This window comes from Leuciscus leuciscus (genome assembly GCF_965113295.1).
Source record: "Leuciscus leuciscus genome assembly, contig: SUPER_11_unloc_1, whole genome shotgun sequence".
In the NCBI taxonomy this organism is placed as follows: domain Eukaryota; kingdom Metazoa; phylum Chordata; class Actinopteri; order Cypriniformes; family Leuciscidae; genus Leuciscus; species Leuciscus leuciscus.
This window is the reverse complement of record NW_028118546.1, coordinates 181,582-195,456: the sequence shown is the minus strand read 5'-3', so window position 1 is coordinate 195,456 and position 13,875 is coordinate 181,582. Positions and strand designations below refer to the sequence as shown.

General features: G+C 39.8%; 1 protein-coding gene and 1 long non-coding RNA gene across 2 annotated transcripts in view; one reads left to right on the top strand and one right to left on the bottom strand.

Moving 5' to 3' along the window:
* The window catches only part of LOC309510013 (uncharacterized protein), a gene marked incomplete at its 3' end in the record, with an annotated part of 1,894,646 nt that overhangs the window by 1,872,286 nt on the left and 8,485 nt on the right, over positions 1-13,875 (top strand). The window contains exon 28 of the mRNA XM_082191149.1: positions 6,041-6,211. Within this exon, the coding sequence (XP_082047275.1) occupies positions 6,041-6,211 (171 nt within the window). The remainder of the gene's footprint in view (positions 1-6,040; positions 6,212-13,875) is intronic.
* On the bottom strand, positions 2,100-4,475 carry LOC309510042. The gene is made up of 4 exons (XR_014210162.1): positions 3,764-4,475; positions 3,508-3,619; positions 3,123-3,201; positions 2,100-2,598 (listed from the first exon to the last, which is right to left on the bottom strand). It is a non-coding gene; the product is annotated as an uncharacterized lncRNA (long non-coding RNA).

Here is a 13,875-nt window from a genome sequence, read left to right as displayed (position 1 = left end):
AGCCTATAGCCTACAAATATTTTGAGTGTCCCTCATTTTCCTGTAAAGAACCATGCACGATTGTCCCGCATTTGTTTAGTTGGCAACCCTACCCTCAATGCTATGTAAACCCTGGTTGGATAAGGATTTTAAAATTGGATATGAAGATGAAATCTGACGCATAGTTTCAGTGTTAAAACTGATAAGATAATTGCTGTCTGTGGTTTTATATGGGCTGTGGCAATAATTTTAAAAAATAATAGTTTGCAGCAACATATGGAAAAAAAGAACTGATTTTTTGGAACTGTGAACTTTAGTTCAAAATGTTGAAGTTTGAACTATGAACTGAACTAGTTCATTTAAAAATTTGTTAACTGAACTTTGAACTAGTTCATGTAGAAAGTGAACTTTCCCAACACTGCCTGACACATATATGCAATTCAATGCAAATCAATAATAATTAAGAGATGGAAAATGTTCCCCAAAAGCCTGTTGTGTCATATTTGACATTTATATTAACATGAAAAAATGTCAAAAGAATTACATTTTTAACATTAACAAATGGTGAATAATCAATAAACCCAGTTGCTTCAGTCCAGTAAATGTTTCTTACATTAATTTATAAAAATCATGAATCATTAATAAATCATTTCTCAGCAAAAGGCATGAAGGCATGAAGTAGATTGTGTGCAAGAGCAAAACAGAGAGGCAGAAGGTAGCATTAGGAAGACAGAAACAATCACTGCATATCCAGTAAAACCTCATGGTATGTTCACTGTCAGTAACAGTGTTGTCATAATTCTCAATTTAGGTTAGACCATATTGGTTTCACTTTATTTTAATGGTCCCTTGAACACATTCTGTTGACTATAAGTACAGTTGCACATGTCTACTAACTCCCATTGGAGTGTTAATAGATTTCCCAGCCGGCATTTCAACGTTGATTCACCGTTGAAACAACGTCAGGTACCATGGTTGAATCAACGGTGAATTACCTTTCGATTTTGCAAAACGGATCAACGTTGATATTATGACGTCGTTTCACCGCGGAAGAAACAACGTTGATTCACCGTTGAAATCGCGACGTCATTTCACTCTTACCTTTCGGGTTATGGTCTTCTGTCGACGTTGAATCAACGTTGAATTACCTTTCGATTTTGCAAATTGAATCAACGTTGATATCGTGACGTTGTTTCACCGTCTTACCTTTCATCATGGGATAATACAATAGGGATGCACCGAAATGAAAATTCTTGGCCGAAACCGAAAACCGAAAAAGAGGAAACTAAGGCCGAAAACCGAAACACCGAAATAAATTATGCCAATTATTAGTACCATTGCATTTATGGCTATGACTGTGTACTAACTTTACTATAATCAAGGCATTGCATAAATTAATATTAAAGTTTCAAAGAATAAATCAATTAAAATTTTATGCAAATATTTATTTAGCACATTGCAAAGTATAAAATTAAATGTTTAACTTGACCCCACTCATGTGTACATTAAATAATAATGTAAAAGCCTACTGGCCTGCAGAAAGGTTTACAAATGAAATGTTCTCTCATAAAAACAAAGTGCATTTAGGTCAATACTGCCATAGCCCATAATAATATCTGCAGCTATATGCTCATGGACGTGAGTTGCAAAAACCATAAACAGCTAAGGTAAACACACACACCTCTGATAAATGACGGCTGCTCTGCACACACACGCAAGGTCTCTCGCGCCCTCTCTCTGCCGCGCGCGCGCGCGCTACGTATGCGCGCTCATGCTCGCTCGCGATTCCGGGAGATTTAAACTAATTTGCGGGCATCAGGGAGCCGCTATCAATACGCGGGAGACTCCCGGAACTTCCGGAAGACTTGGGACGTCTGTGTTTTAAAAATCGCTGTCCGTGGGTCACTCTCAGATATATTGAAATACGTCCACACCGCAGATATGTTGCTTCAGACAAGCACGTGCAGGTCGCGGTATCTGCTGTTTGCGCCATCACAACATTTCGGCCGTATTGTTTCGGTGATAAAAGTCTTTCGGCCGAAAACCGAAAATACACTTTTGGGCCATTTTCGGCCGAAAATTTTCGGTGGCCGAATATTCGGTGCATCCCTAATTGTACATTCAATTACAAACTAGTTTGCAGTTGGAACATGAGTCATGACAATGCTGACTGAATTTGTGATTAACTGTCCATACTGTACACTAAAAATTGTTAACTGTCAAATGACTGGTAGCAATGGCTTAATTAAACACATTAAATAATGAGTTAACACATGCTCAAGATTGTAAAACAAGTTTTATTCTGAAAAAACAAGTCTAAAAATACTTTCTAAAACAGATGAAAAACATCTCAAACTTTAAATTGCAGCGTTTTCGAAGTAATGTTAAAAACCTGTAGAAGTAAACATCTAAATGGAATATTTAAAGACAGTTTTTGTTCAATTACAGTAACCCTTAAATTAAACATTTAATGTTTAAAATGTACAGTAAAAAAAAAAAGTTTTTAAATTCTCAATAAAATGTGACAGCCTTGTGCAGTGCTCCGACAGAGTCCCAGCTCGAGGTCCATTCCGATGCCATCACTTCCTCTTCACTTCTTGCCCGCTGTATGCTACTATCCTATAAATAAAAGCAAAAACACTGAAAACAAAATAAATCATGTACAAGATTTTCACTTTACAGTTCAATTTGTCGGGTAGAAAACAAAGTATACAACACTATCCATTCTAAAACACATATTTGATGTATTCAGATGTACATTTACACAAGAAATTCTTCAGAGCCCCAAGGTGGAATTGTAAAAAATTTAATATTTCTTCAATGTGTCAGTTACGGTTACTATAATCATAAGGTCATGATTTCATCCTTAAAACAGATGAAGAAATCAACAAATTGTGGTGTTGAGCTGAGAGGGTTGAGGTCTGTTGTTCTTTATATCTTTCAATGCAGGTTTATATTGTTTCAACAATTATATATTTCTGTATATTTCTGATAATATTTGTGGAGAAACATTACACTGTTTTAATTCAGAATCCTAACCATACATTGTACTAATTAAAAGTAATTTATTAAATCAAGTAAAAAAATAAATAAAAAAATTTAAAAAAATAAAAAAATAACACAAAAGGCCAATGAATCCGTACCAGAAGTGATAGTGCAATGTAGCAGTTAAAGAATAATCCTCCAACAAATTGCCAGTAATCAGCTGGATCCTTGGCGAATCTGAAGGGGGAAAGAAATTATTCAATGAAAAGTCCTTAAAAAGCAGTATTTTTTTTTTTTTTTTTACCATTCCTTTAAACAATCTTAAAATTGATTTAAATTGTAAAAACGTTTGCCATTATAACATTCACACAACATGAACGGAGTAATGTCATCTTTGAGACTGTTAGTATTACATGATTAAAAATGTAAACATACACTTAAAGCATGGCAATCCCATCAGAAATGTGTACAGTATCATAGCAAGGGAAGCACACACACAAAAAAGCCAAATGGTACCAAAATCAAATCATCAAATAATTTTACCTGCAGCCGAATTTATCCTATTATGACACGTCTGAGGGTCTTTCCCTTAATGGTTTACAGTGATTAAAGAAAGGACTGATGAAGGTGACATGAATCCACTTTCAGTGCGCCACTTCAGCAGAATAAAGACAAAAGGACAAAAAGTTACTCAGACTTTCTATCAGTAACGTTAAATGTCTTACTTTAAAGATGAAAATCATACTTAATACTATTAATCCCAGTGTAGGTTTTCGAACAGTGGGTAAAATTGACTTACTGTAGTTGGTGAATGGGTCTTTCTGTTGGGTGTTCTCCCCCGATAAAAATCTTATTCCAATGCTTGATCTAAAAAAAATTTAAACAAAAATCTTTTCAATATCGTTATCAGTGTTTGAAGAGGTTATGTAAACTTCTAACGAATAAATGACGGTTTTATCACTTTACTCATTCCCACGCTGTTTTACCTCTCATGCGTTTTTAAACTAACGTTAGCTGACAACATTAAACACATAACATTACAACAAAACACAGCAATGTCAGATGGTACTAACTTACATTGAAATACATGCTAATATCGCTACGCTAATGGTGAAGCAATACAAAAACACACACAGAGATACCTATGACCGTTACCCGTGTCCCTAAACGTTAGACTGTTAAGGACTGAAAAATGTTTTCTTACCTGATATCGCCAGTATTTTTACAGACCACGTACGACCCCTTCCTCTGTTCACATTCCAGCTTTTGTTCTTCGTTGACATATCAACTCAAATTCGCTCAAAATGTAAGAATTCAACAGGCAGATATAAAATAATCCAGGTCTGACCGAGTAATCAACGCAAGCAGTAGCTGCGCAGCTCACCGTCACCGACCGAGAGTAACGGACGTATTTTCAAACTTAAAATAAGCGCGCAGAGCTGCGCACACTCTCATTGGACAGTTTCCTGGAAGACAGACAGATTAACCAATCATGCTCAAAGTAAAACGGCGAAACAACCAATAACAATAGTTTGCGCGCACAACGCACCGACCTTGGTAACTGGGCGCAAATGGAGGCCAGGAAAGGCAGTCCAGGAGGCAACAGCAGCCCTCAGACATGCTGACATTGTGGGTCATGTTCAGCAAGGGAGAGGAGGCCTTGGGCTAACTAGCCGTGCTGTTTGGAGTAAGGCCACTGCACCAGAGCGGCGGAAGATGGTAGTGCAGGAAGTACGCCATCAGGAGGAGGCTGCAAGGTGGGCCAAGGCAGTCTCTCTTGCCAAACAGGGACAGTGGACTCGATGGGACAGTGTGGAGAAGAGGAAGATCAGCTGGAAGGATCTGTGGGCCATGGAAGCGAGGCGGTTGAGCTTTTCCATCAGAGCAACATATGATGTCCTTCCAACACCAGTTAATCTTCACCAATGGTATGGTCAAGATCCGGACTGTGCCCTCTGTTCCATGCCAGCTAACCTCAGGCACATTCTCACAGGGTGTAAAACAAGCCTCACCCAAGGACGCTACACTTGGCGTCACAACCAAGTTCTAAAAAACCTTGCGTCCGCCCTGGAGGACAAGCGAGCTGCCACCAACTCCCTGCCACCCCCAGCAGCATCACACCCCTTACGGACGACTTTTGTCCGCGAAGGGGCAAAACCACCGAAGAGTAGCTCTACACCATCAGAGCGAGACCAGCTGCGCTTGGCCCGCGACTGGAAAATGCTAGCTGACATTGGTCGGCAACTTGTGTTTCCGCCGGAGATCGCAACCACCACCCTAAGACCTGACATGGTGCTCTGGTCCCGTTCGCTCAAGAAGGTCTTCATTATTGAGCTCACAGTACCCTGGGAGGACTCAGTCGATGAGGCTTATGAGCGAAAACATCTGCGCTATGCCGATCTAGCTGCCGAAGCACGGCATCATGGCTGGAACACAGAAGTCCGACCAGTGGAGGTGGGCTGCAGAGGTTTTGTGGCAACATCTACAACCAGACTGCTTAGAGACCTGGGAATTAAGGGCCAGAGCCAGCGTTCGGCAATCAGAGCTGTATCGGAGGCGGCAGAAGGCAGCAGTCAGTGGCTCTGGATGAAGAGGAAAGACCCTAGCTGGACCCCGAAGTGAGAGGGTCAGGAGGTATGCGGTCAACAATGCTTGACTCAGGGAGGAGGACGCCCCTGCCATGCATAGTCCCATGGGATGTTGGCTATCAACAACAAGGCAACTCCTATGACTAATTGGGAATGGGAATAGACTAGTAGGGTTAGGGTTAGAATAAGTTGGCATGTAGTTACAAAGTTACTTATAGTCAGTAGTTAACCTACCATACTCTTGTGTGCTTTCATCTTCACGATGAGTCTGTCACAGAGAAGAGGTGTAGTTGTGTTTGAGCTCATTTAGAACTGTTGGATTTATGAAGAACATGTGTTGAAAGCTTTTTGAATTTCTTTATTCTTTTTTTTATGACTGATAAATCTCCAATTGAAATTTAGACATATTTAATAGTCTGTGTAGAATTGTGGCTTGTACGTGTTGATCTGAACTGAGAGAGTGAAGAGTGTGTCATTGTTCTCTACAGGTTGAGTGATTGTGGAGTCACAGATGAAGGTTGTTCTGCTCTGGCTTCAGCTCTGAGATCAAACCCCTCACACCTGAGAGATCTGGATCTGTGGGGGAATAAACTAGGAGATTCAGTTCATCTGCTCTCTGCTGTACTGGAGGATCCTCACTGTAAACTGGACACACTGAGGTAAGATTGTCTCTCTGATTGTCACACATGTCTTTGTCCTCAGTAAGAATTTTAGGACTAAAATTAGCTTGTAAAATGTTCTGTAAACACTAAATCTCAGCACAGAAATCACAGGTGTACACAAATGTCTAATCTCATGATCTGGTATAGTGTTCATTTTTACATTCTTTTTAAAATATATCCTTTCAATTTAGTGAGTATTTCATTATATTCATTATGTTCAATAATTTTAATTTATTTATTTAATAATTTAATAACAATAATCTGATCCTATAGTTCCCCCGGCACTGCACAGTCCTTAATCGTTGAAGTTTCTGCTTTGAACGGCTCTTTCCGTGGCTACAAAAATAAATAAATTCAAAGTAGCTTTTCAAACACTACTAATGTACTAATATGAAAGATAATAAGCAAAAGAAATGTAATAACTTCATGCTGATCTTCATTATCATATATGCAGGGAAAACACCTGAACTTCTGCGGAGCAGTAATGAATAAAGTAACATGGTCAGCGCCGCGCTGGTGAGATTAGTTTGCTCCATTCGGTTTCGCTAGCAAACACGTCCTCCCTGCGATGTCGAGTCGGTCACACAGCTCGGTCCATTGAGCCGCACCGATGATGTCAGCACGGCACGAGCTCTGTAACACCGCTCCGTTTCGTCCCACTGTTGGTGTGTTTGGCTTCCCATACAACTCGTTACAACTAACAGACATTGCTTAAAAGAGTTTGTGAGACGCGCCAAATTAAACAGAAGTGCGGACACACAACTTCCTTTTCAAGGGAAATTAGCCATCATCAACTACCGAAATCTCTTCTTATTTCAGTAATGCGTATGAATGAATTTCACCAAGGTTGATCAATGTTTTTTGTTTCACTAGTGTTGAGGCTTTTCAATAATTGTTTCCTATACGGCCCTTCATACTGGTGGTTTCATATTTGTCTCCTCCAAAGTTTCAGACAAGAATGAACATTGATCTAGTTCATTTGTACAGTATGGTGCACTGGCAGAATAGTTTTGTATAATTAGTGTAGAAATATGTGAAATGCTTATAAATCATTAAATGTTTAAGTTTTATAGGCCCCATTATTACACATTTTTCAAGTGTCCAGACATATATTGTTATCCATTTAATATGAAGAGACAATTTTATTAGTCTTTTTCATTATAATATATATTATAACATTTCTAAAGACACTTATTTACTGTTGTGGTAATAAACACATATGTGTTAAACTGTAAGCATGAAGTTATAAGGCAACGCAAATAATAGAAATAAATGATAAACATGAAAATGGTCTTGATATAAAAGCTTCAGGTCAGGGGCATTCAGTCCGTATACTGTACGCTGTGAATGCTCTGCAGACCCAAGCCATTTAAGAGAATGAGTTTGTGGACTCGCAAATTAATATTAACACTATAAATATGACTATAAATTCCCTTGTCGGTTGAGGTGTAAAATAAAGCTTACATAATAAAAGTCCGTCATTTATTTATTTGCCATTCAACAATTTTTTTCCAAATAAGTGCCAGTGATAAAGTAAATAAATTTAATACATTATTAGTTAACTGTGTGATTTGTATATGTACATTTCTGAAATACATAACTTGCACACAGTCACCTCTGATAACAGATCACTCTAAATTGTAATGTAGATGTGCATTTTCTGTAAAACTGCTTTGAAACAATATGTATTGTGAAAAGTGCTATACAAATAAAATGTGAAATTAATGGAAAAGTTATGGAGGGTTTTGGGTTAGTGTATCCACAACGCTGGCGTTATTATGCATCATCATCATTGTTTTGCGTTCTATGGAAGCATATGGGTAGCAATATTCAATTTGAAATGTAATATGTAAAATGGCAATGCATTTCTGTATTTAAATTTACGTTTTCCATTACATTTGTGCAACGTTTGGTGCAAAATTAAAATTAAAATTCAATTATATTATTTACATTTGCCATTTCATACACTAGTTTTAATATGTAAATTGAATACATATTTTAACATATTTTAAGTTTGCAGTGGCTTCATAAATTAATGAAAAATATAAAAAAACAAAGTACACCGGATGCACATTTCTTTGTTCTTCATTTTCTAGAACTAGTTTAAGAATCTTGCTGTATTTATATGTAATTAATTAAGAGAAAGTACACCGCCATCTTATTCTGACGAAAGTGACTTGAACGCACTGCCGTCGTAAACACGACTTCCCAGGAGGACTTATAGATGATGACGTCACCGGGGGGGCCAACTTCACACAGTGATTGACAGGGTGGGAGGGGGCGGGGCCAACTTCACGCAGTGATTGACAGGGGGGGAGGGGGCGGGGCCAACTTCACACAAGGCTTGTTCGACTTCATGCAGGTCTGTGCAGACCGATCGGCGGCTGACTTGAAGCAGTGCATGCCGGTTAGAAATTTTGTCCGACTTGATAAAGTGCCGACGCCATGTGACTGTGACGTATGCCATCAAAGTACCGCGAGAGCGATTCGAGAGTAGCCGGAGAACTCAGCCAGCGCAGCTTCTCAAGAGCGGCTGCACGAGCTCTGATGACGACACAGCTGTTCCACGATTGGCCGGATTCACCGCATGACAACGATCACGTGTGTTTCGTGTTTATTCGAAAACCTTTAGTTCCTCTAAAGCTCACAAATCAGTTTTTTATAACAGTAAATACTCTTTTCATGTAGTTGCGATGTTATATTGTGTCATGTTTATCAAATTAAAACTGATTAAAAAACGTAGACTCCACTTCATTGATAGAAGTTTATGTTGAACTTTATTCTTGTTCAAACAGACGCTGTATGAAGCAGTACATAAAGTATAAAGTTTATTTCACTTCAGCTGTGGTAAAGTATGCAAACACCACGTGAGCGGTCACTACGGGAACCAGAAAGTGTCCGACTTCACGTGTCCATTTGCAGCTCCTCCCCGCCTGCACTCGACTACTCTCAAGAAGTCCTCTCTGCAGCCTGTAGCACGATGACGTAGCTGGATCAGATCCAACACGTACTGGACGCTGTTACGCGCATGCGCGGTGGTGTGTGTTGGTGACGTCATATATGCATGCGCACTAGAAGAGAGTTCATCAGTGATGATTTTTTTTTTTTTTTGCTTGTCCTGCAGACACTGAACAGCAAATTAAGAGGAACCTTATGTACAGATCACTGTGGAAAAATTTGCCATTAACGAAGGAACTCTTACCAGACAAAATATCTTAAAGCATTTTTTTTCTTTCTTTTTTTTGGACATCTGACAAGATTTCTTTTCTTGATGCTGTTATTATTTTTGCATTTTCCCTTGAATGTGTACTGGTATGTTAAGTTGTTTACAGACCATATTTTATTGTAGCTTTAGGATTAACATTACAGAGACAATTACTTGACTAATTTTTGCTTCCACTCAACAGCAAATATGACCTGAATAAAATAAAATGGCTTAATTTTAAAATGTTCTGTATACACGTATAAAAAAAAAATATAATACTTGCGGTGACCACATGCTATTAATCCATCAAATTTAGGTTTAAAATCATGTGATTTAAAATGTTGTAAAATGTACTATTTTGTAGAGAGAAACTAGGATAACTTAAGCATCACATTTATGTAAATAATTATTCATCAGTACTACTACTACACAGGTTAGAACGGTTAGATGGGGCGGGGCCAACTTCACTTCCGGCGCTGCACTGTGGCGACGAGTGCCTACAGCACGTCTGAAATGTTTGTTTGTTTTATGGGTTATATGTAAGCGTTTTTCATCACATAAACCTCGAACTACACGCTTTGAAAGTTTGGTTGTTAAGTCAGAAGCGAGCCAACAAAGTCAAGATGCGTTTTGTGACGCAGTTTTTGTCTATCGTCCTGGCGATTCACCTGTTGCTGTTAACAGTCCTTTCACTGAGTCGGGGAAGCTATGCATCGGCCGCCGCCACAACATATGGGATTTTACATTATACCCGGGATCAACTCTGGCAACTAAGGGATCTGCATAGCGGAAACTTTCCAGTCGATCTGCCAGATGAGTGTACACGGACATCCACATCACCGAGGAAAAGAGGCCGGCGAGGAGGCGTACGGCGTAGAGTTCGCGCACGGGGGAGCAAGCCACCTCTACCTACGGTCATCCTGGCTAACAACCGCTCCTTGGTGAAGCAACTTACGGAGCTACGGAACGCTGTGAGGAACCTCTCAGAGTATCGGGAAAGTTGTCTGTTGTGCTTCACGGAAACATGGCTTAAAGACACGACTGATAACTCAACACTCAGGATCACAGGGTTTAGCGACCCGATTAGACTGGACCGTGATGCACAGGTAACCGGCAAAAGAATGGGAGGGGGGGTGTGTGTTTATATAAATGAGCGATGGTGTAAAAACTACACAGTAAGAGACTCCCATTGCTCGGAGGATATTGAGCTATTGTCGCTGTCGGTAAGACCTTACTATCTACCTAGGGAATTTGGTCAGGTGTTTGTCACTGTGGTATATATTCATCCCCGCGCTAATACTAAGGTCGCGGCAAATAGGATATACGACACAATGGCTAAACTAGAAAACATGGCACCTGATGCACCGAAGTTTGTGCTCGGAGACTTTAAAGGGTTAAAATGAAAATTCTGTTAGTTATTACTCACCCTCATGTTGTTCCAACCGTGTAAGACCTTCGTTCATCTTCGGAACACAAATTAAGATATTTTTGATGAAATCTGAGAGCTGATAACTTCTCCGTAGGCTGCTAGGTGGCCCAAACTTGCTGGCCCAGAAAAGTTATTAAAGAGATCGTTAATATAGTCCACGTGACTACAGTGGCTCAATATATCAAGCGACGAGAATACTTTTTGTGCGCAAAAACAAACAAAAATAACGACTTTATTCCACTATTCATTTCCTTTTCTCTGGGCCTCGTAAGTGTTTTTGCGCAGCGCGTCTGTGTTACACGTCACCACGTAGGCTCACTATTGGCCGACGCTGGTCATGTGTGTGACGCGCAGCGCAAAAACACTACGCGAACCAACTAGTGGCCCAGAGAGAAGGAAATGAATAGTGGAATAAAGTCGTTATTTTTGTTTGTTTTTGCACACAAAAAGTATTCTCGTCGCTTGATATATTGAGCCACTGTAGTCACTTGGACTATATTAACGATCTCTTTAATAACTTTTCTGGGCCAGCAAGTTTGGGCCACCTAGCAGCCCACGGAGAAGTTATCAGCTCTCAGATTTCATCAAAAATATCTTAATTTGTGTTCCGAAGATGAACGAAGGTCTTACGCGGTTGGAGCAACATGAGGGTGAGTAATTACTGACAGAATTTTCATTTTTGGGTGAACTAACCCTTTAATGGATGCTCAATCAAAAGCGTATTGCCCAATTACTATCAATACGTCGAATGCCCGACAAGGAGGGATAAAACACTCGATCTATGCTTTGGGAATATTAAAGACGCTTATAAGGGCTATGCAAAACCACCCCTCGGAGACTCGGATCACAATGCAATCCAGCTTGTCCCGCAGTATAAACAAAAGCTCAAGACCAGCAAACCGGAGATAAAGACAGTTAAACAGTGGACTAATGAGTCTGTTGAACGCCTTCGAGGCTGTTTTGATTGTACTGTGTGGGACATTTTCGTGCACACTAGTAAGAATTTGGAAGAGTTGACTTTAGTGGTGACTGACTATATTCGGTTCTGTGTGGACTGTATAATCCCAGAAAAAACTTTTAGGGTATTTCCAAATGACAAACCCTGGGTAAATAAAGAATTAAAAGTTGCACTGCACAGGAAAAGGAGAGCTTTTGAGCAGGGAGACAGGCTTAAAATGAAAGCAATTCAGAAGGAGATTAGACAGATAACAAATGACTGTAAACAGAAATATAAACGGCAGATTGAGGTGAAAATGAGGGGGAATAACCTGAAACATGCATGGCAAGGGATGTATACAATGATAGGGAAGGAAGAGAAGAAAAGGCACATAGATGCAAATGGAGATGATCAAGCATTTGCAAATGAACTGAATGGTTTTTATGCACGGTTCGAAACATCAGACTTTCTCCTGGAGCGTGATGCCATTAGACAGCAGTTACAGTATGGTACTCCTCCAACTATTACAGCGGATGAGGTGCGTAGAGTTTTTAATAAAATTGATTCTAAAAAAGCACCAGGCCCAGATCAAATAAGTGGTAGGGTTTTGCAAATGTGTAGTGAACAACTTAGCCTCATTTTCTGCCAGCTTTTTCAAAAGTCATTAGATACACATTACATTCCTAAAGCCTGGAGGTCCTCGCTCATAGTACCAGTACCTAAGGTAGCAAGACCAGCTGATTTAAATGATTATCGTCCAGTCGCCCTAACATCAATCGTGGTGAAGAGCCTAGAGAGAATTGTTCTGAGACATATTCTAAATGATGTGCAATGTAATATCGACCCTTTACAGTTTGCCTATAGAAACAAGCGGAGCACAGATGATGCCCTTCTGTATATGCTCCATAATATCTATTGCCATCTGGATAAGCCCAAACGATATGTCCGGGTTCTCTTTATAGATTTTTCCTCCGCCTTCAACACCATCAGGCCCCACATTCTGATGGAGAGGCTGGGGCAGTTAGGGGTAAATCCTAACATTATAAGGTGGGTTGAGTCCTTTCTGACGGAGAGAACACAGTGTGTTAGGGTAAATGAGGCTGTGTCCTCCCCGATTATGACCAATACAGGATCCCCACAGGGCAGTGTCATCTCACCAGTATTGTTCACTCTTTACACTAATGAGTGTAGAAGTAAAACACCTGAGCATCTTACAATAAAATTTGCAGATGATACAGCAATAGTGGGGTTAATACAGAATAGTGATGAGACCAACTACAGGGCCTGGGTGGATCAATTTGCAGATTGGTGTAGGTCCAGCTATCTTCATCTAAATATAAAGAAAACAAAGGAAATAATAATAGATTACAGAATTGGGAGCCAGCCCCATCAGTGTTTGGTTATAAATGAAGAGGATGTTGCGATTGTAGCCGAGTACAAGTACTTAGGGACAATAATAGATAATAAGTTGCAATGGAACAGTTATACTATAAAAAGGGGCTGCAGAGGCTGCATTTTATGCGGAGACTAAGACAATTTAGAGTGGATAGTGATATGATGTTACTTTTTTATCACTCATTTGTGGAGAGCATTCTACTTTTTTGTTGTGTTGCCTGGTATTTCTCTTTGTCAGTGACCAATAAAAACAGACTGAGCAAGATAGTTAACTTGGCTAGCAAGGTTGCAGGGAAAAAACTAGACAGTATGGCTATTACCTGTGAAAGAAGGGTGTTGAAGAAAGGTCAAGCAATTAATAGAGATATGTCACACCCCCTACACCAGGCATATGAGGTGTTGCCATCAGGGAGGAGGATTAGGTTACCCTCTTTCAAAACTAATCGAGCCAGTAAGTCATTCATTCCAACTACATTACACTTATGAATAAGAACTTACCTGCAGGACAGCACTTTAAATAGCATCATGCACTTTCTTTCCAGCTTGACTGTTACAGTATGCACAACTGCACTTTATTATCCTAGTTATGTGTAGTGGGGTTTGAGTCTTCTGTCCTGATGTTGTGTATGGGTGTGGGTGTGGTAGGGTGGGGGTGTTTGGGGAGAGGGAAATGTTGTTGTATATTTTGTTTGGAA